Consider the following 24,304-nt stretch of genomic DNA (forward strand, 5'->3'; position numbering starts at 1 on the left):
AGAGGGCCTGGGATCTGAAATACCATCAGGGTGACAGTGAGGGGAAACCCTTCATCAGGCACTGCTTCATTTGGAATGTCTTGCTGGAGTACTGCGGCTTCAAGGTTAAGGACATCTTCTGTGTCCAAGACTTGGTTGGTAATGGCTTCTTCAACGTCATCTTTGAGAATGCGGCCGAATGACAGAAGTTGCTACGGGGTTTTTGCCAGAAGGGAAATGAGGCACTGCTGTCGCTGCTAAAGGTGCAGCTTCTCTTCACCGTCAAGGTGCACATCTTCAACATATCCCCATTTGTCCCCATTGTGGACACCCTCACCTTTTAAATTTGTGATGAGGCACGAATAATTGCAAGTCATGAAAAATTCATCCAGGACAGAGAAATCTTAACATTATGGAATTTAAAAACTGAGTCTGAAACATGCAGCAAAATGTAAATAAATCAGGCACAATTTGCTAAAATGCCCTGGCAAAGTAAGGTAAGGTAAGATGGTAGATAAGAGAGTGCTAGATATTAGAGGAAATAATTTATATTTTTAACAAAGATAGAAGCCATTGCGAGAGAATGAAAGACTTTAAGAGAAGAATGGCCTATCCATTGTAAACTGAAGAAGTTAAGGACAGGATCAAATAGACAGAAAATACTTATAAAGCCACAAGATTAGTAGAAGGTCAGTAGATTAATGAAACGGAGACACCTCTTTTTCACTTATTAGAGAGAGAGAGAGAGCCTAGTGGTATGTTGAATTACCGGGTGAACCAGTAGTTTTTGGGGTACTGCAAGTCTGTGTCTTTATTGATGCTTTGCTGCATGCTTGAGTGCTCGGTGGGGTGTGCCAATGCTTTTTTGCTGGTGGGGGAGGGTGGGTTGTTGCCTTGCTGCTGCTTGTGCGTGGGAGGGGAGAGCTGGAGGTGGTGGGGGCTTTGGGGTTCTAACATTTAACTATCATTCATTCTTTGGAGCACTCCTCTGTTTTTGTAGATGGTTGCAAAGAAAAAGCATTTCAGGATGTATATTGTATACATTTCTGTGGTACTAAATGTACCTTTGAAACCTCTGTTTATGAAAACTTCAAAAAGCAACAAAGGATGACAAAGCAAAAGAGAGTGAGGAAGTAGATTATGTAAGTAAAATGCACCAAATATAAAAACAGATAAAGAGAGTAAAAATTATTGTCCCCTTAGAGGATGAGCTGGAAATTAATTTGGAAGAAGGAAACTGCACAGACTTGGGACATGTTTTTCTTAATCTTTATTTGTATCAGAAAGCATCCAAATTAAATTAGAAAATCAGACAAGAAAAAGTAGGAGGCTCCTTTTATCTATTATCGTTGGACAAAAATAATATACAACCTAATTGGACCAAAAGCCTTCAAATCTCCTGGATCTTAGGCCTGCTAGCTGAGTCTTCTAGGAAATGGCAGAGATGGACAATGAATTGGTTTTGATCTTATAACATTCTTTAGAATTTCTCTAGCAAATCGTTCATTGTTCCAGATGTATCATCTGCTATTTATGTTCCTGATTGTGTTCCTCCTGCGTACGTCTCATCTGTTCGCTTTCCAAAGAGGGCAAAGGTCAGAATTTGGTGAAAAGTCCCAGCAGGTGGGAAGATTGTAGGTTTAGTGTCTCTGTTTAAAAAGAAGCAGCAAATTCACCAACATATGCCATGGGGAAAGGCATTAAATCAATTCTTTAAGAAATAGCAACAGGATATTTAGAAAATCATTATACATCAATCTGAGTTTATAAAGGGGAAATTGTGATTGACAAGTTTGTTGAGGATTTAATCAGTAGGGTGGATGAATGGACGTCAATGGAAGGAGAGTATTTGGATTTCCAGAAGTATTTTGATGAGGTACCACAATATAAGTTTCTCATGCAACAAACAATCCATTGGAGGAACTCAGCGGTCAAGCATCTATCGGGGCGGGGGGCGCGGGGGTGGTGGAATTGTCAGAGTTTCAGGTTGAAACAACCTTGCATCAGAATCAGGATTCTGCATTGGGGTTTCGACCCAAACATTGAAAAATTCTTTCCCTCTTTAGATAGCACTTCACCTGCTGAGTTCCTCCAGCAGGTTGTTACTCCTGAGTCCAGCATCTGCAGTCTCTTGTGTCTCCTAACAGTTGCAGGTGTTCGGAGAAATATTTTAGCATGGATAGAGGAATAGCTAATTAATAATAAAAAAAAGATTATGGATTTATGGTTGGCAGGTTGTAAACAATGGGAGGCCTCAAGGATCAGTTCTAAAACTTCCTCGATTAATGATGTATGTCACTTATTTGGGTGAAAGAACATAATGTACTCTATCCACATGTACTGAAGATATAACTTACTTACTGCCCATTATGCAGCTGGCGTTTAGGCAGGAATGAAGATCCCCTATCTCTGTCTGTCCTTGGCCATTTTCTCTATTATGCCACAGATATAGTTCAGGGTCCTCAGTCACACACATATATAGAAGGATTCTTCATTGCTGTTCCTGTAAAAAAAAATTTTGACTAGTCAGGGTTGCTAGTCCTGAGCTGAACCCCCGAACCTGGAGGACCAGTGGACCACTTAATCTGGCCTGGACCTTTTGACCTTATTTGGCATGGGTGACCCTACCAAAAGCCAAAGCACAAAGCCCTGACTCCAGCCAGCGTTGTTCTCTGGGTCACTGAGGCATGCAAATCTATGGCAAGGTTGTGGCCCTCTTGGAGGTGATGATATAAAGATAAATGAAAAAGTGAATTGTGAGGAGATCACCAGAGACATGGATAGTTTAATGTAATTAAGTTGATTAAATGTAGTTTTATACAAGAAATATTTTGTAATCTTCTTTGATAGGAAGAATAGAGGTAAGATATTACCCAAATGAAGAGGGACTACAGGTTGCTAGAGTACAGAGAGAACTGGCTACCCTTCATACCAGAAATACAGATGTTAACATACACATATGACAAGTAATTAGGAAGGCAAATGAATTTTAGCTTTCCTAGTACTTATAGCCTATTCTTTCATAATTAAATTTTGGCACAGTTATAATGAAGGATATTCCTACACTGAAGACAATTTGGAGATGGTTTAGTCAGTTGATTACCGCATTAAGGGGTTGCTTACGAGGAAAGTTTCAAAAGGTTGGCTTTATGCTCATTGGACTTCAGGAGAGTGAAAGGTGATTTTACTGAAACATGTAAGATTCTTCTAAGAGAATTGTAAGGAAGTCAAGAGTGAAATGCAAGCCAAGATCCAGATATTGAGTTCCCACATGGCCAATTCCTGCTTCTTTTCCTTATGTTCCATTTTTATGCAATCGGGGGGAATTATGATGAATCTATTTCATCAGACACCAAAATACTGTGGATTGTTTATGAGAAATTGTTCAAAATGTCTTTCTGTATACAGCAGTGTTAACAGCAACAGGGATTAATAAATTATGTGCATTTATTTTTCCTTTCAGAATCTTAGCATTTTACAGCAGTGTAATAGATTTAAGTAATGCCGTGTGAAGGAATGTGTCAATCAGTTTGTGTGCAAAAAGGCACACCAGCAGAAATAATTCAAGTTCTTGGTCATCTGCCTGTACACACGTCTATAAAACAAATGAAAGAATGTTCTTCCAGACCACAGTGCACCCACACAACATATATATCGCACACAGCACATAAACAAAATATTATACTATGAGTCAGTTGATAAAATTTAATTCAAAATGCATGTAGTAAAGTGCAGCACAGGTAAACCGTAAACAGCTCACTGTCCTAGTGATAAGACCTCGGTGGTGGAAGGGTATACAATAGTCTCACAGCCTGGGGGAAAAAGCTGTTACCCCGTTTGGTAGTCCTGGTCTGATGCTTCTGTACCTCCTTTCTGATGGTAGTGGGTCAAAGGGTTGGTGGGGTGTGTGGTAGGGATCCACAACAATGCTTTGGACCCTTCGTCTGCAGCCCTCCCGGTAAATGTCAAAAATAGGGGGGAAAGGAGACTCTGATCATCCTCTTGGCGGTTTTTACCATCCTCTGTAGGGTCTTGCAGTCCGATGCTTTGTAGCTTCTGTAATGTAGCCAAGCAGGACACTTTCAATAGTGCTCCTATAAAAAGTTTATTAGAATGGAGTTGGGAAGCCTTGCACCCCTCAGTCTCTTCAGAAACTGTAGTTGCTGCTGTGCCTTCTGGACTGGTGAGAAGGTGTTGTGGGTCCAGGTTAGATTGCCTGTTTTGTGCACACCAAGAGACTTGTTCACTCTCTCCACAGCAGAGCCATTTATGTGTAATGGAGAGTGGTTGACCTGAACCTTCCTGAAGGCCAAAATCATCAATCTTATCTCCAACATCAACACTGCTCTCAAACGCATCTCCCCCATTTCACGCACATCTGCTCTCACCCCATCCTCCTGCCACCCCACCAGGAATAGAGTTCCCCTTGTCCTCACCTACCACCCCACCAGCCTCCGGGTCCAATGTATAATTCTCTGTAACTTCCGCCACCTCCAACGGAATCCTACCACTAAGCACAACTTTCCCTCCCCCACCTCTCTGCTTTCCGCAGTGATCACTCCCTACGCGATTCCCTTGTCCATTCGTCCCCCCCCATCCCTCCCCACTGATCTCCCTCCTGGCTACACATGCCCTTACACTTCCTCCCTCACTACCATTCAGGGCCCCAGACAGTCCTTCCAGGTGATGCGACACTTCAGCCGTGAGTCGGCTGGGGTGATATACTGCGTCTGGTGCTCCTGATGTGGCCTTCTATATATTGGCGAAACCCGACACAGACTGGGAGATGTTTCGTTGAACACCTACGCTCTGTCCGCCAGAGAAAGCAGGATCTCCCAGTGGCCACACATTTTAATTCCACGTCCCATTCCCATTCTGATATGTCCATCCACGGCCTCCTCTACTGTAAAGATGAAGCCACACTCAGGTTGGAGGAACAACACCTTATATTCCGTCTGGATAGCCTCCAACCTAATGGCATGAACATTGACTTCTCAAACTTCCGCTAATGCCCCACCTCCCCCTCGTACCCCATCCGTTATTTATTTATATACACACATTCTTTTTCTCTCTCTCCTTTTTCTCCCTCTGTCTCCCTCACTATACCCCTTGCCCATGCTCTGGGCTTTTCCCCCCTCCCCCTTTCCTTTCTCCCTAGGCCTCCCGTCCCGTGATCCTCTCATATCCCTTTTGCCAATCAACTGTCCAGCTCTTGGCTCCATCCCTCCCCCTCCTGTCTTCTCCTATCATTTCAGATCTCCCCTCCCCCTCCCACTAAAATCTCTTACTAGCTCTTCTTTCGGTTATTCCTGACGAAGGGTCTTGGCCCGAAACGTCGACTGTACCTCTTCCTAGAGATGCTGCCTGGCCTGCTGAGTTCACCAGCAACTTTTATGTGTGTTGCTTGAAATTCCAGCATCTGCAGATTTCCTCATGTTTGCTATTTTATCTTGTCCACATTGTAACTCAGGTTGTTGTTCTCACACCATTTAAATGACTACTTTGTGTTGGTCTTCACAGTGGAGGACATGTCTAACATGCCAAAGAGAGGTGTTATGGATGCGGTGGGAGATCAGGACCTCGATACAATAGCTGTCACTAAAGAGGTAGTGCCGAGCAAACTTTAGTCCTGGAGATAGTTAAGTCCCTTGGTCCTGATGGAATGCATCCGAGGATAGTGAAAGAAATGGCAGAAGCTATAGTAGATGCTTTGGACTGTGGACTCTGGTCAGCTCCCAGTAGATTGGAAGATGGCAAATGTCATGCCACTGTTCAAAAAAGGATGTAAGCAAAAGGCAAGTAACTGTAGGCCAGTTAGTTTAACATCTGAAGTTAGGAAAATGCTTGAAGCTATCATTAAAGAAAAACTAGCGAGGCATCTGGAAAGAAATGGATCAATCAAGCAGACGCAGCATGGATTCAGCAAAGGCAGGTCCTCTTTGACAAACTTACTGGAGTTCTTCGAGGATATAATGAGCACAGTGGATAGAGGAGAACAGATGGACATTATTTAATCAGATTTCCAGAAGGCGTTTGATAAGGTGCCACATAAAAGACTTAGCCATAAGATAAGGATGCATAGTGTTGGGGTGATTAGCATGGATAGAAGATTGGTTAACTAATAGAAAGCAGAGAGTTGGGATACATGGGTGTTACTCTGATTGGCAATCAGTGGTGAGCGGTGTGCCACAGGTGTCAGTACTGGGCCTGCAACAGTTCACCGTATACATTAATGACCTGGAAAAGGGACCGAGTGTAGTGTGTCTAAGTTTACTGATGACACTAAACTGAATGGAAAAGCAAATTGGACAGAAGATACAGAGAGTCTGCAGAGAGATACAGATATGTTAAATGAGTGGGCAAGAGTCTGGCAGATGGAATATAATGATGGTAAATTTGAGGTCAACCACTTTGGAAAGGAAAATGAAAGAGCAGATTATTATTGAAATGGTAAAAAATTTGCAGCATGCTGCTTTGCAAAAGGATTTGGGAATGCTTGTGCATGAATCACAAGAGGTTGGTTTGTAGGTGCAGCAGACTATCAAGAAAGCAAATGGAATGTTGACCTTCATTGCTAGGGGGATTGAATTTAGGAGCAGGGAGGTTATGCTGCAACTGTACAGGGTACTGGTGAGGCCGCACCTGGAGTACTGCGTGCAGTTCTGATCTCCTTACTTGAGGAAGGATATACTGGCTTTGGAGATGGTGCAGAGGAGGTTCACCAGGTTGATTCCAGAGATGAGGGGGTAGACTATGAGGAGAGATTGAATTGCCTGGGACTGTACTCAATGGAATTCAGAAGAAAGAGAGGAGATCTTATAGAATCATGTAATATTATAAAAGGGATAGATAAGATAGAGGCAGGAAAGTTGTTTCCCCTGGTAGGTGAGACAAGAACCAGGGGACATAGCCTTAAGATTCAGAGGAGTAGATTTAGGATAGAGATGAGGAGGAACTGCTTTCCTAGAGAGTGGTGAATGTGTGGAATTCTCTGCCCAATGAAGCAGTGGAGGCTACCTCAGTCAATATATTTAAAACAAGGTTGAATAGATTTTTGCATGGTGGGGGAATTAAGGGTTATGCAGAAAAGGCAGATAGGTGGAGATGAGTCCATGGCAAGATCAGCCATGAACTTATTGAATGGCAGAGCAGGCTCAACAAGCCAGATAGACTACTCCTGCTCCTATTTCTTATATTCTTATGTTTTAAAGCCTCTCTACCTCCTCTTTATATACTGACACATCATTGTGCTGATGAAGCCAGCCACTGTAGTATCACCAGGGAACTTGATAATGTGGTTTGAGCTGGATCTGGCAGTACAGTTGTGAGTCGCAGCGTTAGCAGCAGCAGACTGAGCACGCAATCCTGGGAGAGACCAGTGCTCGGAGTGATGGGGCTTGAGAATATCAGATTATATAGAAAATACAGAATTCTATCAAAAATATAAAATTGTTGCAATACAGAAGACCATTTGATTCTTCAAACTCTACTTTTTTTTGTAGAACTATCCTGTCAGTTGTATTTTCCTCTGCAACAGCCCGACCATTACATGCAGTGTCTTGTGTCCAGCTGAACTTTCCTGCCTGTAGCCCTGCAAATTATTTTGCCTCAAAAGTCTTTGCAAATCCCTTTTGAAAACTTTGAGCAGAAATTAAGCTGCTGCAAGAACCCATCAGGTCAAGCAGCATTGAATGCAACTTGCAGGTGTTACTTGCGGATGCTGCTTGACCCCCTGGGCTATTTTTTTTGAGCAGTTTATTTGTTGCTCCAGTATTTGCTGAATCTTGTGCCCCCCTTTAAAAACCCTAGATTGATTCTTCTTACCAACAACCATGTAAGCAGCGAGTTGCAGATGGTAATCACTTAGTTTAAAAATGGTTTTCTTCATATCCCCTTATCTTTTGTCTATCACTTCAAGTTTTTCTCCTGCATCTTGAACTATCATATTATATAAACAGCTTTGCTCTAGTCTGAATCGATTGTGATCTTTTACAACTCTATTAAAGCTCTTCCCAGACTTAGATAACACAGAAAACGTACAGCACAATACAGGCCCTTCGGCCCACAAACCTGTCCTGAACATGTCCTTGCCTTAGAAATTGCCTAGGGTTACCCATAGCTCTCTATTTTTCTGAGCTCCATGTACCTGTCCAGGACTCTCTTAAAAGATCCTATTGTATATGCCTCCACCACCGTTGCCGGCAGCCCATTCCACGCACTCACCACTCTCTGCATAAAAAAACCCCTGATGTCTCCTCTGTACCTCCTTCCAAGCACCTTAAAACTGTGCCCTCTGGTGCTTGCCATTTCAGCCCTGGGAAAAAGTCTCTGACTATCCACACGATCAATGCCTCTCATCATCTTATACGCCTTTATCAGGTCACCTCTCAGCCTCCGTCACTCCAAGGAAGAAAGGCCGAGTTCACTTAACCTATTCTCATAAGGCATGCTCCCCAATCCAGGAAACATCCTTGTAAATCTCTGCACCCTTTCAATGGTTTCCACATCCTTCCTGTAGTGAGGCAACTAGAACTGAGCACAGTACTTCAAGTGGGGTCTGACCAGAGTCCTATGTAGCTGCAACATTACCTCTTGGCTCCTAAACTCAATCCCATAATTGATGAAGGCCAATGCATCGTATGCTTTCTTAACCACAGATTCAATCTGCGCAGCAGCTTTGAGTGTCCTATGGACTCCATCTCGGACCCCAAGACCTCTCTGATCCTCCACACTGCCAAGAGTTTTACCATTAACACTGTATTCTGCCATCATATTTAACCTACCAAAATGAACGATCTCACACTTATCTGGGTTGAACTCCATCTGCCACTTCTCAGCCCAGTCTGGCATCCTATGAATGTCCAGCTGTAACCTCTGACAGCCCTCCACACTATCCATAACACCTGCAACCTTTGTGTCATCAGCAAATTTACTAATCCTTCCCTCCACTTCCTCATCCAGGTCATTTATAAAAATCACGAAGAGTGGGGATCCCAGAACAGATCCACACGACTGGTCACTGACCGCCATGCGGAATATGACCCGGCAACAAACACACTTTGCCTTCTGTGGGCAAGCCACTTCTGGATCCACAAAGCAATGTTCCCTTGGATCCCATGATCCTTACTTTATCAATAAGCCTTGCATGGGGTACCTTGTCAAATGCCTTGCGGAAATCCATATACATTGCATCTACTGCTCTACCTTCATCAATGTGTTTAGTCACATCCTCAAAAAATTCGATCAGACTCGACCTGCCTTTCATAAAGCAATGCTGACTATTTCTAATCATATTATGCCTCTCCAAATGTTCATAAATCCTGCCTTTCAGGAATTTCTCCATCAACTTACCAACCACTGAAGTAAAACTCACTAGTCTATAATTCCCTGGCTATCTCTACTCCCTTTCTGAATAAAGGAACAACATCCGCAACTCTCCAATCCTCCGGAACCTCTCCTGTCCCCATTGATGATACAAAGATCATTGCCAGAGGCTCAGCAATCTCCTCCCTCACCTCCCACAGTAGCCTGGGCTGCATCTTATCCGGTCCTGGTGACTTATCCAACTTGATGTTTTCCAAAAGCTCCAGCACATACTCTTTCTTAATATCTAGATGCTCAAGCTTTTCAGTCCACTGTAATTCATCTCTATAATCGCCAAGGTCCTTTTCCATAGTGAATACTGAAGCAATGTACTCATTAAGTACCTCTGCTATCTCCCCAGTTCCATACACACTTTTCCACTGTCACACTTGATTGGTCCTATTCTCTCACGTCTTATCCTCTTGCTGTTCACATACTCGTAGAATGCCTTGGGGTTTTCCTTAATCCTGTCTGACAAGGCCATCTCATGGCCTCTTCTGGCTCTCCTAATTTCTTCCTTAAGCTCCTTCCTGCTAACCTTATAATCTTCTAGATCTCTATCATTACCTAGTTTTTTGAACCTTTCATAAGCTCTTCTTTTCTTCTTGATTCGATTTACAACAGCCTTTGTACACCACAGTTCCTGTACCCGACCATCCTTTCCTTGTCTCATTGGAACGTACCTATGTAGAACTCCACACGGATATCCCCTGAACATTTGTCACATTTCTTCCGTACATTCCCCTGAGAACATCTGTTCCTAATTTATGCTTCCAAGTTCCTGCCTGACAGCCGCCTATTTCCCCCTACTCCAATTAAATGCTTTTAAACGCTTTCCAAACTTGTCTGTTCCTATCCCTCTCCAATGCTATGGTAAAGGAGATAGAATTGTGATCACTATCTCCAAAATGCTTTCCCACTGAGAGATCTGACACTTGACCAAGTTCATTTCCCAATACCAGATCAAGTACAGCCTCTCCTCTTGTAGGCCTATCTACATATTATGCCAAGAAACCTTCCTGAACACACCTAACAAACTCCACCCTATCTAAACCCCTTGGTCTCGGGACATGCCAATCAATATTTAGGAAATTATAATCTTCCACCACAATAACCCTTTTATTGTTACACCTTTCCAGAATCTGTCTCTCTATCTGCTCCTCGATGTCCCTGTTACTATTAGGTGGTCTATAACAAACACCCAGTAGAGTTATTGACCCCTTCCTGTTCATAACTTCCACCCACAGAGACTCCGTGGATAATCCCTCCATGTCTTCCTCCTTTTCTGCAGCCGTGACACTATCTCGTATCAACAGTGCCATGCCCCCACCTATTTTGCCTCCCTCCCTGCCCTTTCAAAATATCTAAAGCCTGGCACTCTAAGTAACCATTCCTGCCTCTGAGCCATCCAAGTCTCTGCAATGGCCAGAACATCATAGCTCCAAGTACTGATCCACGCTCTAAGCTCATCCGCTTTGTTCATAATACTCCTTGCATTAAAATAGACACATCTCTAACCATCGGTCTGACGCATCCCTTCTTTATCACCTTGCTGTCCTCCCTCTTGCACTGTCTCCAAGCTTTCTCTATTTGTGAGCCAACCGCCTCTTCCTCCGTCTCTTCAGTTTGATTCCCATCCCCCAGCAATCCCAGTTTAAACTCTCCCCAGTAGCCTTAGCAAACCTCCCCACCAGGATATTGGTCCCCCTGGGATTCAAGTGCAACCCATCCTTTTTGTACAGTTAACTCCTGCCCCAAAAGAGGTCCCAATCATCCAGAAATCAGTATCCCTGCTCCCTGCTCCAATCCCTCAGCCACGCATTTATCCTCCACCTCACTCTATTCCTATACTCACCGTCATGTGGCACAGGCAGTAACCCCGAGATTACTACCTTTGTGGTCCTGCTTCTCAACTTCCTTCCTAACTCCCTGTAGCCTGCTTTCAGGACCTCCTCCCTTTCCCTGCCTATGTTGTTGGTACCAATATGTACCACGACCTCTGGCAGTTCTCCTTCCCACTTCAGGATATCGTGGACATGATCAGAAACATCCTGGACCCTGGCACCTGGGAGGCAAACTACCATCTGAGTTTCTTTCCTGAGTCCATAGAACCGCCTGTCTGACCCCCTAACTATAGAGTCCCCTATCACTGCTGCCTTCTTCTTCCTTTCCCTACCCTTCTGAACCACAGGGCCAGACTCTGTGCCAGAGGTGCGGTCACTGTTGCTTCCCCCAGGGAGGCTGTTCCCCCCGCCCCCCAGCATTACTCAAACATGTGAACTTATTCTCAAGGGGTACAGCCACAGAGGTGCTCTCTAGCAAATGACTCGTGCCTTTCCCTCTCCTGACTGTTATCTACTTATTTGTCTCCTGAGGCCCCAGTGTGACTATTTGCCTACAGCTCCTCACTCTCTCTGACCAGACGAAGGTCATCGAGCAGCATCTCCAGTTCCCTGACACAGTCCCTAAGAGCCGCAGCTCGACGCACCTGGTTCAGACATGACCGTTCGGGAGGCTGGGAGTCTCCCGGACTTCCCACATCTGACACCAAGCACAGAACACCAGCCTCACACACATACTTCCTGTCTGTATTCTACATAGGCATCCTATGTTGCCTCGACCCTTTATTGCCGAAGCCCTGTTGAGCCAAAGCCTTCCTACTCTGTCTCCCTTTACTCTATTGCCCATTTCTCAGACACCAGCTCTATAAAGCTGTCTCCTTTTAAACTCTTCTCACTACTCTAACTGGTTGACATCCGCACACTTGCGCAGTCATGCCCCGATCAAACCGCTGAAGAAATGACCATCTCCTTTTAAACTCTTCTCGCTGTTCTCACTGGCTGACATACACACGCTTGCGCAGTCGTCCCCCAATCAAACCGCTGAAGAAATAACTTTGTTCTATGGTGGGCAACTTTGTTCCTCCAGCCCAAGCTTACAGCTGATATTCCTCATTCCTGAAACCATTCAGGTAAATCTTTTTTTTTCAGCTTCTCTGGTATATTCATGTCCTTGTTAAAATGTTGTAACCAAGGTTAGCTATATTGCTGTACTCGTGGCCTTACAATAATAGAGGTTCAACCTAACCTGAACATAATGTTGACAATTTGCTATATTGTTTTCCTCTCTCTGAAGGATCCAACCTGTTGGGAAGATGTTCTAGAACAAAACAGGATGACTGGCATCTGCCAAGCAAAAGACTGTAATGGAACAGTTGCAGTAAGTTCATCCTTAAAGCTTATATAAGTATTAATATATTTCGTGCCTTTAAAATGATGGTCTACTATAATTTCATCTGGCTGAGCAAAAATTACAATCAGCTGTATTAGGATGAATCCCTATGTTGAAAAATGCCATTTCCTGCTCTTACCAATTTGATTTACATTTATATACTACCTTTAATATAGTAAAACACTCTAAGACACTTAATATTTATATATGGTATCAAGCAAGGAATGACATTCAGTGACTTGTGGGTGTTATGTTTTGTATCTCCAGAAACTAATTGAAAGAAAAACATACAAGTCCGGGAAACTCATGTATTTAGTTTCTTTTCTTTAGTGAGGCATGCACGTATGATTTGGTGGCATAAAGACCTATGCCATTCACATACTTTTAAATCTAACCCATAATGAATTATGTGAACAAACAAAGAATGCTTAATCAAACAATATATTTCCAATATTACTCAAATGTTACTGAAATATTAAATAAACTGTGGTGGGGATCATAGGACAGATGACCAACTGTTTGGTAGAGTCCTGGAGAAGGGTCTCGGCCCAAAATGTCGACCGTTTATTCATTTCCCTGGATGCTGCCTGACCTGCTGAGTTCCTCCAGCATTTTCTGTCTGTTACTTTGCTAAAGTGGATAACTTATGAGGAATGCCAAAATGGAGGGTAGAAAGGTGAAAACATTTTGGAGGAAGGAATTCCACAGGCTATTGCATAAGTGAATGAAGATCTGCTCAAATATGTTAGAATGATTAAAAAATAAATGAGCAGGAGGACAGAGTTCTGGAACAGATTACGGCGGAAGGGGTTTTCCATAACTAGAATTCGAATTTTTTGATTTTTATTTTAGGTTTAATTCAGGAATTTTTATTTACTTTTATTAGTATTCAGCAAAAATTATTTTTTGTTATTTAAAAACTTTGGTCAATTTCAACTTAAGCACAACTGAACCAAAATAACAAAGTCATAACCGACTTAATATGTCAGTGTGCTGATCCTGCAAGCGGCATTGTGCATCTGTTCTATGATTTGAAATCCTATATATCCTACTTGCCCTAGAGGAATACCTGTGTAGAAATTTGAGCCACTCTGGTTGATAGAAGTTGGCTGTCACTCTGTTTCTGTTTGGGGAATAAGTGGATTTTGTCATGTATACAAACATGTATGAGAGTTGATGTTAATCTACTTTGTAAATTGAGAGGAAGTGGCTTTGGTTCTGAAAATAACTCTGTCAGACTCCTTGTGTACTGAAGCTGTCAACTATGTGGTTGAATGCTGAAGAATACTTATAAAATTTGGACTGAAATCCCTCAAATGGCGATGCCTGAAAAAGGCGGTATCCAACATTAATGAACTTCACTATCCAAGTCATGCACTTTTCTCATTACTACTGTCAGGGAGGTAGTACAGGAGCCTGAATACACAAACTCAATACTTTAGAAACAGTTTCTTCCCCTCTGCCATCAGATTTCTGAATGGACAATGAACTCATGAACACTACCTCAATAATTTTGCTCTATTTCTGGACTATTTATTTATTTGTTTATATACAGTGGTTTCCGGTTAATTGGGCCATCAGTTAACTGGGGAAGCCACTCACTTGTCTTAAGTCACAAGTCTTAAAGAACAAAAACTAATCGAGAAAATAGCTAAGATTCCCTTTGTTTATTTAGGACACTGTACTTGCAGGTTGAGTTGGTGGTGAGGAAGGCAAATGCAATGTTAGCACTTATTTCAAGAGGTCTAGAATACAAGAGCAGGGATGTGATGCTGAGGCTTTATAAGGCACCACTGAGCCCTCACCTTGAGTATTGTGAACAGTTTTGGGCCCTTCATCTTAGAAGATGTGCCAGCATTGAAGAAAATGTAGTGGAGGTTCACAAGGATGATTCCAGGAATTAAAGGGTTATCATACGAGGAATGTTTGATGGCTCTGGGTCTGTACTTGCTGTAATTTAGAAGGATGGGGTGGGGGGGGTCTCATTGAAACCTTTTGAATGTTGAAAGGCCTGGACAGAGTAGATATGGAAAGGATGTTTCCCATGGTGGGAGAGTATAGGACAAGAGGGCATAGTCTCAGAATAGAGGGGCATCCATTCAAAACAGAGATGTGGAGAAAGGTCTTTAGCCAGAGTTTGGTGAATTTGTGGAATTTGTTGCCACCTGCAGCTGTGTGTGGCTAGGCATAGCTCAAATACCACCTATAAATTTGCTGACGATACAACCATTTTGGGTAGAATCTCAGGTGGTGACGAGAGGGCGTACAGGAGTGAGATATGCCAACTAGTGAAATAGTGCCACAGCAACAACCTGGCACTCCACAGCAACAACCTGGTAAGATGAAAGAGCTGATTGTGGACTTCAGGAAGGGTAAGACGAAGGAACACATACCAATCCTCATAGAGGGATCAGAAGTGGAGAGAGTGAGCAGCTTCAAGTTCCTGGGTGTCAAGATCTCTGAGGATCTAACCTGGTCCCAACATATCGATGTAGTTATAAAGAAGGCAGGATGGTGGTTGTACTTTATTAGGAGTTTGAAGACATTTGGCATGTCAACAAATACACTCAAAAACTTCTATAGATGTACTGTGGAGAGCATTCTGACAGGCTGAATCACTGTCTGGTATGGGGTGGGATGGGCTACAGCACAGGACCGAAAGAAGCTGCAGAGGGTTGTAAATCTAGTCAGCTCCATCTTGTGTACCAGCCTACCAAGTACCCAGGACATCTTCAGGGAGCGATATCTCAGAAAGGCAGTGTCAATTATTAAGGACCTCCAGCACGTAGGGCATGCCATTTTCTTACTGTTACCATCAGGTAGGAGGTAAAGAAGCCTGAAGACACACACTCAGTGATTCAGGAACAGCTTCTTCTTCTCTGCCATCCGATTCCTAAATGGACATTGAACCCTCAGACACTACCTCACCTTTTTTTAATATACAGTATTTCTGTTTTTTGCACATTTTTAATCTATTTAATATATGTATACTGTAATTTATTTATTTATTTATTTATTTATTTATTTCTCTCTTCCATATTATGTATTACATTGAACTGCTGCTGCTAAATTAGCAAATTTCATGTGATATGCTGGTGATATTAAACCTGATTCTGATTCTGTGGAGGCCAGGTCGTTGGGTGTATTTAAGGCAGGGATTGATAGGTTCTTGATTGGACATGGCATCAGAGGTTACGAGGAGAAGGCCAGGAATGGGGTTGAGTATCAACCATGTAAAAACAGTATCAGCCATGATTGAACAGTGGAGCAGACTTGATAGGCCAAATGGCCTAATCCTGCTCCTATGTCTCATGGTCTTATGGTCTTAATTGGGACAGGAGATGGGCAATCATGTGCACTGGATTGGATGCAAGACACTACACTGTGCTGAGATCAAATGATTGCGTCAATTGAGTGTGCTTGTGTTACATTATCCATTTAGGCCGACTGATGCTGATTCAAAAAACAGTGATTGTTGATAATTGTGTTTTTTGACTTTTAAAACATTTAAGACCCTTGCGAAAGTGCCAAGAAAATATTTGATACTAGGCAAAAAAATTACCCCACTGGACCAAATTAAAAGCCTTCAGCGCCCATTGCGCGCTTGATACATCAGCAAGATAAACTACAAGAAGAACGGGCATTATGAGAGCGACAACAGGGAACATCCCAGAAATGGAAGTGTAAAGGTAAGGATCCAGATGGCCTTCAAAGGTTCAAAGGTTTATTTATTGTGAAAGTATACAGTTCTCAGGGTAGCCATGAAACCAAGAAGGAAAAGAAATGCAGCATGATCATCAACCCCAAATCCCACCTTCCGCAAAATAAAATGAACAAAAACGGAACAGACACATCAGCCCCCAATTACTTTCTCCCGCACAAAAACAAACGAACAAAACAGATCGGGCACATTAACCCCCAAATTCCTCTTCCCACACAAAAAAAATAACAAAATGAATCAGGCATATCAACCCCCAAGTTTCTCCTCTCGCACAAAAAAAACGAACAAAACAACGAACAAAACAGATCAGGCACATTGACCCCCAAAACCCCCTTCCCGCACAAAAAAAATGAGACAGTCAGGTGAAAGACACAGAATATAAAAACTGTAAGATTGAAAAAAGAGTCTGTAGTCCAAAATCCAAATCCAAGAACCAGGAGACACTTGGACAACACTCTCCACAGTGCCAGGCTGTCCCCTCTCTGGTACAGAGCTACCCAGCAAATGGCAGGATACTGCTCACCCTCTGCACTCGCTTCAGCGCTTCCGTCTCCCTCATCACTTTAATCGGCGAACAATGGGAGATTTAATTGGTGTACGGGGTCTTTCTTTTTGTAGAGTTAAAATGGCGACTTTGTTATGTTAATCTGGGGAATGCGGCTTTGTTGTGTTAAACGCTGAAGAGAGTTTGCGCTAGCAGTTTGTTTTACTTTAAATTGAGATAGCAGGTGCTATTAGGCAATGGGTGGTTATGTATCGTTATGTTTTCGGATACCATGCTGTATCATATGACTGTGGACTGAGTTTTGGCGGGGAGTCGGAGGAGAGATGGGGAGGACGGTGGACTGAGTTTTGGCGGGGAGTCGGAGGAGAGACGGGGAGTCAGAGGGGAGACGTGGAGTTGGAGGAGAGACGGGGAGGACGGTGGACTGAGTTTTGGCGGGGAGTCGGAGGAGAGACAAGGAGTCAGAGGAGAGATGGGGAGTCGGAGGGGAGACGGGGAGTCGGAGGAGAGACAGGGAGGACGGTGGACAGGTTTTGACGGGGAGTCGGAGGAGAGATGGGGAGGGTGGTGGAGAGACGGGGAGGACGGCGGACGGGGTTTTTGATGGGGAGTCGGAGGAGAGACGAGGAGTCAGAGGAGAGATGGGGAGTCGGAGGGGAGACGGGGAGTCGGAGGAGAGACAGGGAGGACGGTGGACAGGTTTTGACGGGGAGTCGGAGGAGAGATGGGGAGGATGGTGGAGAGACGGGGAGGACGGAGGAGAGACGGGGAGTCGGAGGAGAGACGGGGAGGACGGCAGACGGGGTTTTTGATGGGGAGTAGGAGGAGAGACGGGGAGGACGGCGGATGGGGTTTTTGGGGGGAGTCGGAGGAGAGACGGGGAGTCAGAGGGGAGACGGGGAGTTGGAGGAGAGACGGAGAGTCGGAGGGGAGACGGAGAGTCGGAGGAGAGACGGGGAGTCGGAGGGGAGACGGGGAGTCAGAGGAGAGACGGGGAGTCAGAGGAGAGACAGGGAGGACGGTGGACGTGCGGAAGGGCTCCGGTCAATCACTTCGGGTGGTCCCGAGCCATGAGTCGACAGGATTCGGGTGGTCGTCCAGAATCGATTGAGCTCCAACGGTAGCGCACGAAGAACTTGGACTTGGATAAATGTTGGCGCCTTTTTTTTTCATTACTTTCCTCTCTGTATCAAATCCCTATTAATGTCATAGAATTAGTAATATCTATAAAGTGTATTTGTTAAAATTTACTGGGTGTGCTGGCTGCTGATTGATGTTTGGAATTGATTCGGGCTGCGACTGACCCTGAGGGGAGTGTTGACGCAGGTGCTGGGCGGGATTTCCCCTAGACATACACGAGTCAATATAATGGAACGTTACAAGTGGGGGCTACCGTCCTGGATTTGGATTTTCGGTAAAGTTGTATAGTCGTCACGTTAAGTGGTGTGAAGATGGATCGAGGTAAGATTGTAAGTTGGTGTGAATTGGAGGAGGTACCGGTGAATCATGCGTGTGTGTTAAATGGGGTCGATTTTCGCATTCCGGCAGATGTACTAGTGCGAGGGCTGAGTCTGATTAAAGGTATCGGGCAGGTAGAACTTATAGCTAGAAGGTGTGGGAAAGAACTGGAGTCCAGCTGGATGTTGGTGCGGACGAGTGCCGACGTCATGACGTTGGGACTACCAGCGACAGTCCACGTCCAGGGCGAGGTGGGGCCGTGGGGTCTCCACACCCTCCCCGAGGACGCAAGTGAGGAGGTGCCGGAGGAGGAGGAGCTAGATGAGGCCCCCGGCCGGGTGCCAGTAGCCAGGGGTGGAGGTGTGGAGTGGGAAGGTTTGGCCAGGCCCCACCCCCATGGGCGTGATGAGACTGCCGAGTTAATGGCTGCCATTACCTCCCTGGCGAGAAGGGTTGAGGGGCCCCGCCGGAAGCTGAGAATTTTCTCGGGAGTCAGGCCCACCCTGGAAGGGGAGGAGGAATATGAGACCTGGGTTGAGGATACATCCCAGTTGTTAGAGGTGTGGCCAGTTTCGGATGAGGAAAAGAGACGGAGATTGGTGGAAAGATTAAGGGGTGGGGCGGCCCGGGTGGTCCGCGATCTGAGAGCGGCACGCCCCTTGGCTTCCCTATCGGAGTGTTTGGACGCTTTGGAGGAAGTGTTTGGACTGTCAGGAGATCCCTGGCAACATTTAGCGGAGTTTCAACGGATGGGGCAGAGAAGAGGGGAAAAGCTCTCAGACTATGTTTTCCAGTTGGAAGGAAAGCTTACTGGGTTGCTGCGACGATGGGTAGTGAGGGAGGACGAAGTGGCAAAGTTGAGGATGAGCCAGATATGTAGAGGTTCCCGGGAGGATGACAGGGTGGCTTGGAGTGTACAGCAGTCATTTAAGCGGACTCCCCTCCATCATTCGGACAGCTGATCAGAAAGGTACGGGCCGAGGAGTGTGCTTTGGGCCGACCAGGGGGCTCAGACCCTCCGGGACGGTCTTCAGCGGTTCAGGAGGTGGTAGCCGGGGTGAGATCAGAGAAACCCAAGGGGTCCCCGGGGGGCCGTATCGGGAGGAGAGAGGCGGCGGGTAGTGGGTGCTATAACTGTGGGAGAGAGGGCATTTCCGGCGGGAATGTGAGTGGCCGGGAGCGTGCTACCGCTGTGGGGAAGCTGGCCACTTGCGGAGGGATTGTGAGAGACGAGATGTGCCGAAGGGGGAGGGCCCCCGGGCCACCAAGTAGGGAGAGGTGTCGGGAAACTTAGGAGAGGCTCAGTGAGGGAACGGACTGGAGTCTCGGGAGGAACACGTTCCCAGAAAACCGCTATGGAACCCCAGAAAGAACAAGTCCAAATTCCTGATGGACTGGTGGGACCCCGTTCCAGCGCGTCCCTACGGATAGAGGGAATCTTTGCGAAAGCCATCCTTGACACCGGGTCGCAGGTTACCTTACTGTACTGGTCGTTCTACAACAAATATCTGAAACATTTGGCAGTAACTCCGCTTAACGCATTGGAGATTTGGGGCATAAGTGATGGTGATTACCCGTACGATGGGTACTTGTCAGTGAGATTGGAATTTTCGGAGGGAGATGTGGGAGTATCGGAAGGCTTTGAGACGCTGGTGTTGGTTTGTCCGGACCTGGTGGAGACCAGTGGTGCTGCCCTGTTGGTGGGGACTAACTCCCCTCTGGTGCAACGGCTCTTGGGAGCCTGTAAGAAGAAGGTGGGGGGAGAACTTTCTGGAGACCCTCTCGGTACACCCCGTGTTCTGAGCGGTGTACGAAGGAGTGAGTGACCTCCAGGGGTGGGATCCTGAGTGCAAACGAGGGACGGTGTGGTGCACTCAGGCGAGGCCTAAGGTGATACGGCCAGGGGAGGCAGCATTAGTAATGGGGACCCCCAGATTCCCCGGATTACCGCCGGGCGAGGCCCTGCTAGTAGACGCCCCCGACGACCTGGAAAGGGAGTCCCGGTTCCCGGTTGGGGCGCTGGTGAGACCTGAATTGCAGAGGCCCTCAGCTGTACAGGCACGGTGGATGGGGGTGATGGTAAGGAACATAACAGAGAGGAGATCAGAGAAACCCAAGGGGTCCCCTCTGGGTTAAGCACGGGATGCCCCTCGCGCACTTGTTCCCGGTGACGGTGATGTCCAGCGCCCCCGTGAAGCCCACTGGAGGGAAACTATTGGGAAACGGGGGGCGGCTGACCGAGGAGGCCTTTAATTTTGAAGACTCCCCTGTACCGCCGGCATATTAGAGCAGGCTGGTGGAGAAGATGCTGAAATTAGGGGGTGTCTTTTCTCAGGGTGAGTTTGATGTAGGATGTTCCAAGAGCACTGGGCACACCATTCGGGTAACAAATGACACCCCGTTTAGGGAGAGGTCGCGGCAGTTGGCCCCAGCAGATGTGGAAGATGTGCGGCAGTTGAAAGATGCAGGGATTATTGCGGAGTCCCGAAGCCCCTATGCGTCCCCCATAGTGGTGGCAAGGAAGAAAAATGGGAAGGTACGCATGTGCGTGGACTATAGGACCCTGAACCTCCGCACTGTTCCCGACCAATATACGGTCCCGAGGGTGGAAGATGCCTTGGCCTGTCTGAGTGGTGCGCAGTGGTTCAGTGTATTGGATTTGCGGAGTGGGTATTACCAGATTCCGATGAATGAGACTGATAAGGAGAAGACAGCCTTTATCTGTCCCATGGGGTTTTTCTAGTTCGAACAAATGCCCCAAGGCATCTCGGGGGCCCCAGCCACCTTCCAGCGGCTCATGGAGCGGACAGTGGGGGACATGAACCTGCTGGAGGTATTGGTGTACCTGGATGATCTGATAGTGTTTGGATCTACGTTGGAGGAACATGAGGAGCGGCTGCTGAAGGTGCTGAGTCGGCTGAAGGAGGAAGGGTTAAAACGTTCCCTGGATAAATGTCAGTTCTGCAAGACTTCAGTCAGTTATGTCGGGCACATAATGTCGCGAAATGGAGTGGCCACCGATCCGGGTAAGATAGCCGCAGTCACCACCTGGCCGAAACCTCAGAAGGTGAGCGCCTTATGCTCGTTTTTGGGATTTTGCAGATATTACCGGCGATTTGTGAAAGGATATGCGAAAATGAGTCATCCATTGAACGAGCTGCTATGTGGCTATCCACCTGTGGGGAGGAAGAGGAAGGGAGACCAAGGGCCGGAGGTAGGAGGATACTTGAACCCGGGGGAGCCTTTTGGATTGAGGTGGGATGCTCAATGTGAAGAGGCGTTCCAATCTCTGAAAAGGGTGCTGACGCAGGCCCCGGTGTTGGCGTTTGCTGATCCCCGGAAGCCGTATGTTCTACACACTGATGCCAGTCACGACAGTCTGGGGGCTGTTCTGTACCAGGAACAGGGAAACGGATTGAGGCCGGTGGCGTTTGTCAGTCGGAGTTTGTCGCCATCTGAGAGAAACTATCCCACTCACAAGCTGGAGTTCTTGGCGTTGCAATGGGCGGTGGTGGACAAGTTGAGTGACTACCTATACGGGGCCCAGTTTGAGGTGAGAACTGACAACAACCCCCTCACTTATATCCTGACCTCGGCGAAGCTGGACGCTACTGGGCACCGGTGGTTAGCAGCCTTGTCTGCCTATGAGTTCAGCCTGAAGTACCGCCCGGGAAGTCAGAACATCGATGCAGATGCCCTGTCTCGTCGGGCGCACAAAGAGTTGGGCACGGCTGAGGAGTGGAAGAGTGTCCCTGCCCAGGGAGTAAAGGCCATGTGTCAAGTTGGGAGTGACGGGGAAGTAGGAGCACAGATGGGAACGGATCGGGCAGCAGATCAACTGGGGGTTGACGATGACGCGCTGCCCACTGTTTACTGTAATGTGACTGCTCTGAGGAACAGGCAGCTGCCGGAGTTGAGTCCCCAGGAAGTGGAGGCAGCTCAGCGTGATGACCCAAGCATTGGCACTATCTGGTACGCGGTTAGCCGGGGTGATATGGGGCAGGTGGAGAAGGTGAAACATGCCTCCATTCCCCTACAACTGAAGGAGTGGCCCCGGTTGAAGCTTAAGAACCACGTCCTGTACCGGGTCACGTCGCCTCCGGACCACCCCCGGCGCTGGCAGCTGGTCATGCCTGAGAAGTATCGGAAGACTGTGCTCCAGGCTCTACATGATGATTCCGGGCACTTAGGGGTAGAGAAGACCTATGGATTAGTCAAGGACCGATTTTACTGGCCCCGGATGAGGGGGGAGGTGGAAGAATACTGTAAGACCTGTAGCTGTTGCGTCAGGAGGAAGACCTTGCCTGCGCAGGCGGCCCCGTTATCCCACTTGCAGAGTGCGGGACCCTTGGACCTGGTATGTATGGATTTCCCGTCTATTGAGCCAGACACCAGCAACACCGCGAATGTCTTGGTCCTCACGGATCACTACACTAGATATGCGCAGGCTTTTCCTACTAAGGATCAGAAAGCGACTACAGTGGCGAAGGTGTTATGGGAGAAGTACTTTGTTCATTATGGCCTTCCCCGGCGGATCCACAGTGATCAGGGACGGGACTTCGAGAGCAGGCTTATACATGAATTGCTGGATATGCTTGGGGTTGAAAAGTCCAGAACCACCCCCTATCACCCGCAGGGTGATCCTCAGCCCGAGAGGTTTAACCGGACCCTGCTGGACATGCTCGGCACTTTGGAGATTGGACAGAAGAGTAAGTGGAGTCGGCACATTGCCCATTTGGTTCACTGTTACAATTGTACTCGCAATGATGCTACGGGGTACTCGTCCTACTATCTGATGTTCGAACGGGAAGCGAGGTTGCCCATTGATCTGTGTTTTGGGACTGAAGCGGGGGAAATACCTTCGAAGCCATGTCTGAAGTACGTGTTCGATATGAGGAGAGAGTTGAAAAGGGCGTACGAGTTGGCTGAGGCGGCAGCCACCAAGCAGAACCAGCGGAATAAAAGGAGGTATGATCAGATGGTAAAGTTCGTCCAGCTATTGCCGGGAGACCAAGTCCTTATCCGGAATTTAGGACTACAGGGTAAGCACAAGTTGGCGGACCGTTGGGCACCCACCCCCTATGTGGTGGAGAGTCAGATGCCGAATCTCCCGGTTTACCGGGTGAGACCTGAGGGCAGGCAGGGGCCTGTCAAGGTACTACATCGGAACCACCTGTTGCCTCTGGGTCGAGAGGTGAAGATGGACCCAGAGCCCGAATGGGAGTTTACGCCTAGTACGAGGACTTTGCGAGGGCACGGGGCGAGGGAAGAGCCCGCTGTGAAGAAGACAGGGCCGGCCCGCACCTCGAGAAGAGATACGTCATCGGAAGATGATGATTCGGACGTGTGGTACCTGCTTCCGTTTGCTGATTCCCCAGTGCCGGGAGAAGAGACTCCTGGCCCTTCCATCACTGAGTTAGGGGAACCGAGGGAGGGAGTTGCAGAGCCGCCTGTATTACAGCCGGGATTGGGGGAGGGTGTTGCAGAGCCGCCTGTATTCCAGCCGGGATTGGGGGAGGAGAGGGAGGAGCCAGAACCTGAGGCAGGGGGCTCACAGGGGCTGAGGGGTCCTAGGGTGTGATCTCTACTGCCCTGGAAAGTTATGTCACTGCTTTATGCACCTGGGTTGGGTTTTGTGTTTTACAAAGAGCACTGGTGAACTATGGTAACGTCATGAGGACATGACTTTTTGTGGTGGGGGGAGAGTGTATGGGGTCTTTCTTTTTGTAGAGTTAAAATGGCGACTTTGTTATGTTAATCTGGGGAATGCGGCTTTGTTGTGTTAAACGCTGAAGAGAGTTTGCGCTAGCAGCTTGTTTTACTTTAAATTGAGATAGCAGCGTTCTATTAGCCAATGGGTGGTTAGGTATCGTTTTGTTTTCGGGTACCATGCTGTATCATATGACTGTGGACTGAGTTTTGGCGGGGAGTCGGAGGAGAGACGGGGAGGACGGTGGACGGGGTTTTTGGTGGGGAGTCGGAGGAGAGACAGGGAGGACGGAGGAGAGACGGGGAGTCGGAGAAGAGACGGGGAGCCGGAGGAGAGA

The 24,304-nt window shown here is 46.8% G+C and overlaps 1 protein-coding gene across 2 annotated transcripts in view; it reads left to right on the top strand.

The window, feature by feature from the left end:
* prkn (parkin RBR E3 ubiquitin protein ligase) overlaps window positions 1-24,304 on the top strand; it is a 1,192,578-nt gene that overhangs the window by 523,863 nt on the left and 644,411 nt on the right. For both annotated transcript variants that reach the window (XM_063056415.1, XM_063056416.1), the window contains exon 5: window positions 12,478-12,561. In XM_063056415.1, coding sequence (XP_062912485.1) covers window positions 12,478-12,561 — 84 coding nt within the window. The remainder of the gene's footprint in view (window positions 1-12,477; window positions 12,562-24,304) is intronic.

Source organism: Mobula hypostoma, chromosome 8 (assembly GCF_963921235.1).
Source record: "Mobula hypostoma chromosome 8, sMobHyp1.1, whole genome shotgun sequence".
NCBI lineage: Eukaryota > Metazoa > Chordata > Chondrichthyes > Myliobatiformes > Myliobatidae > Mobula > Mobula hypostoma.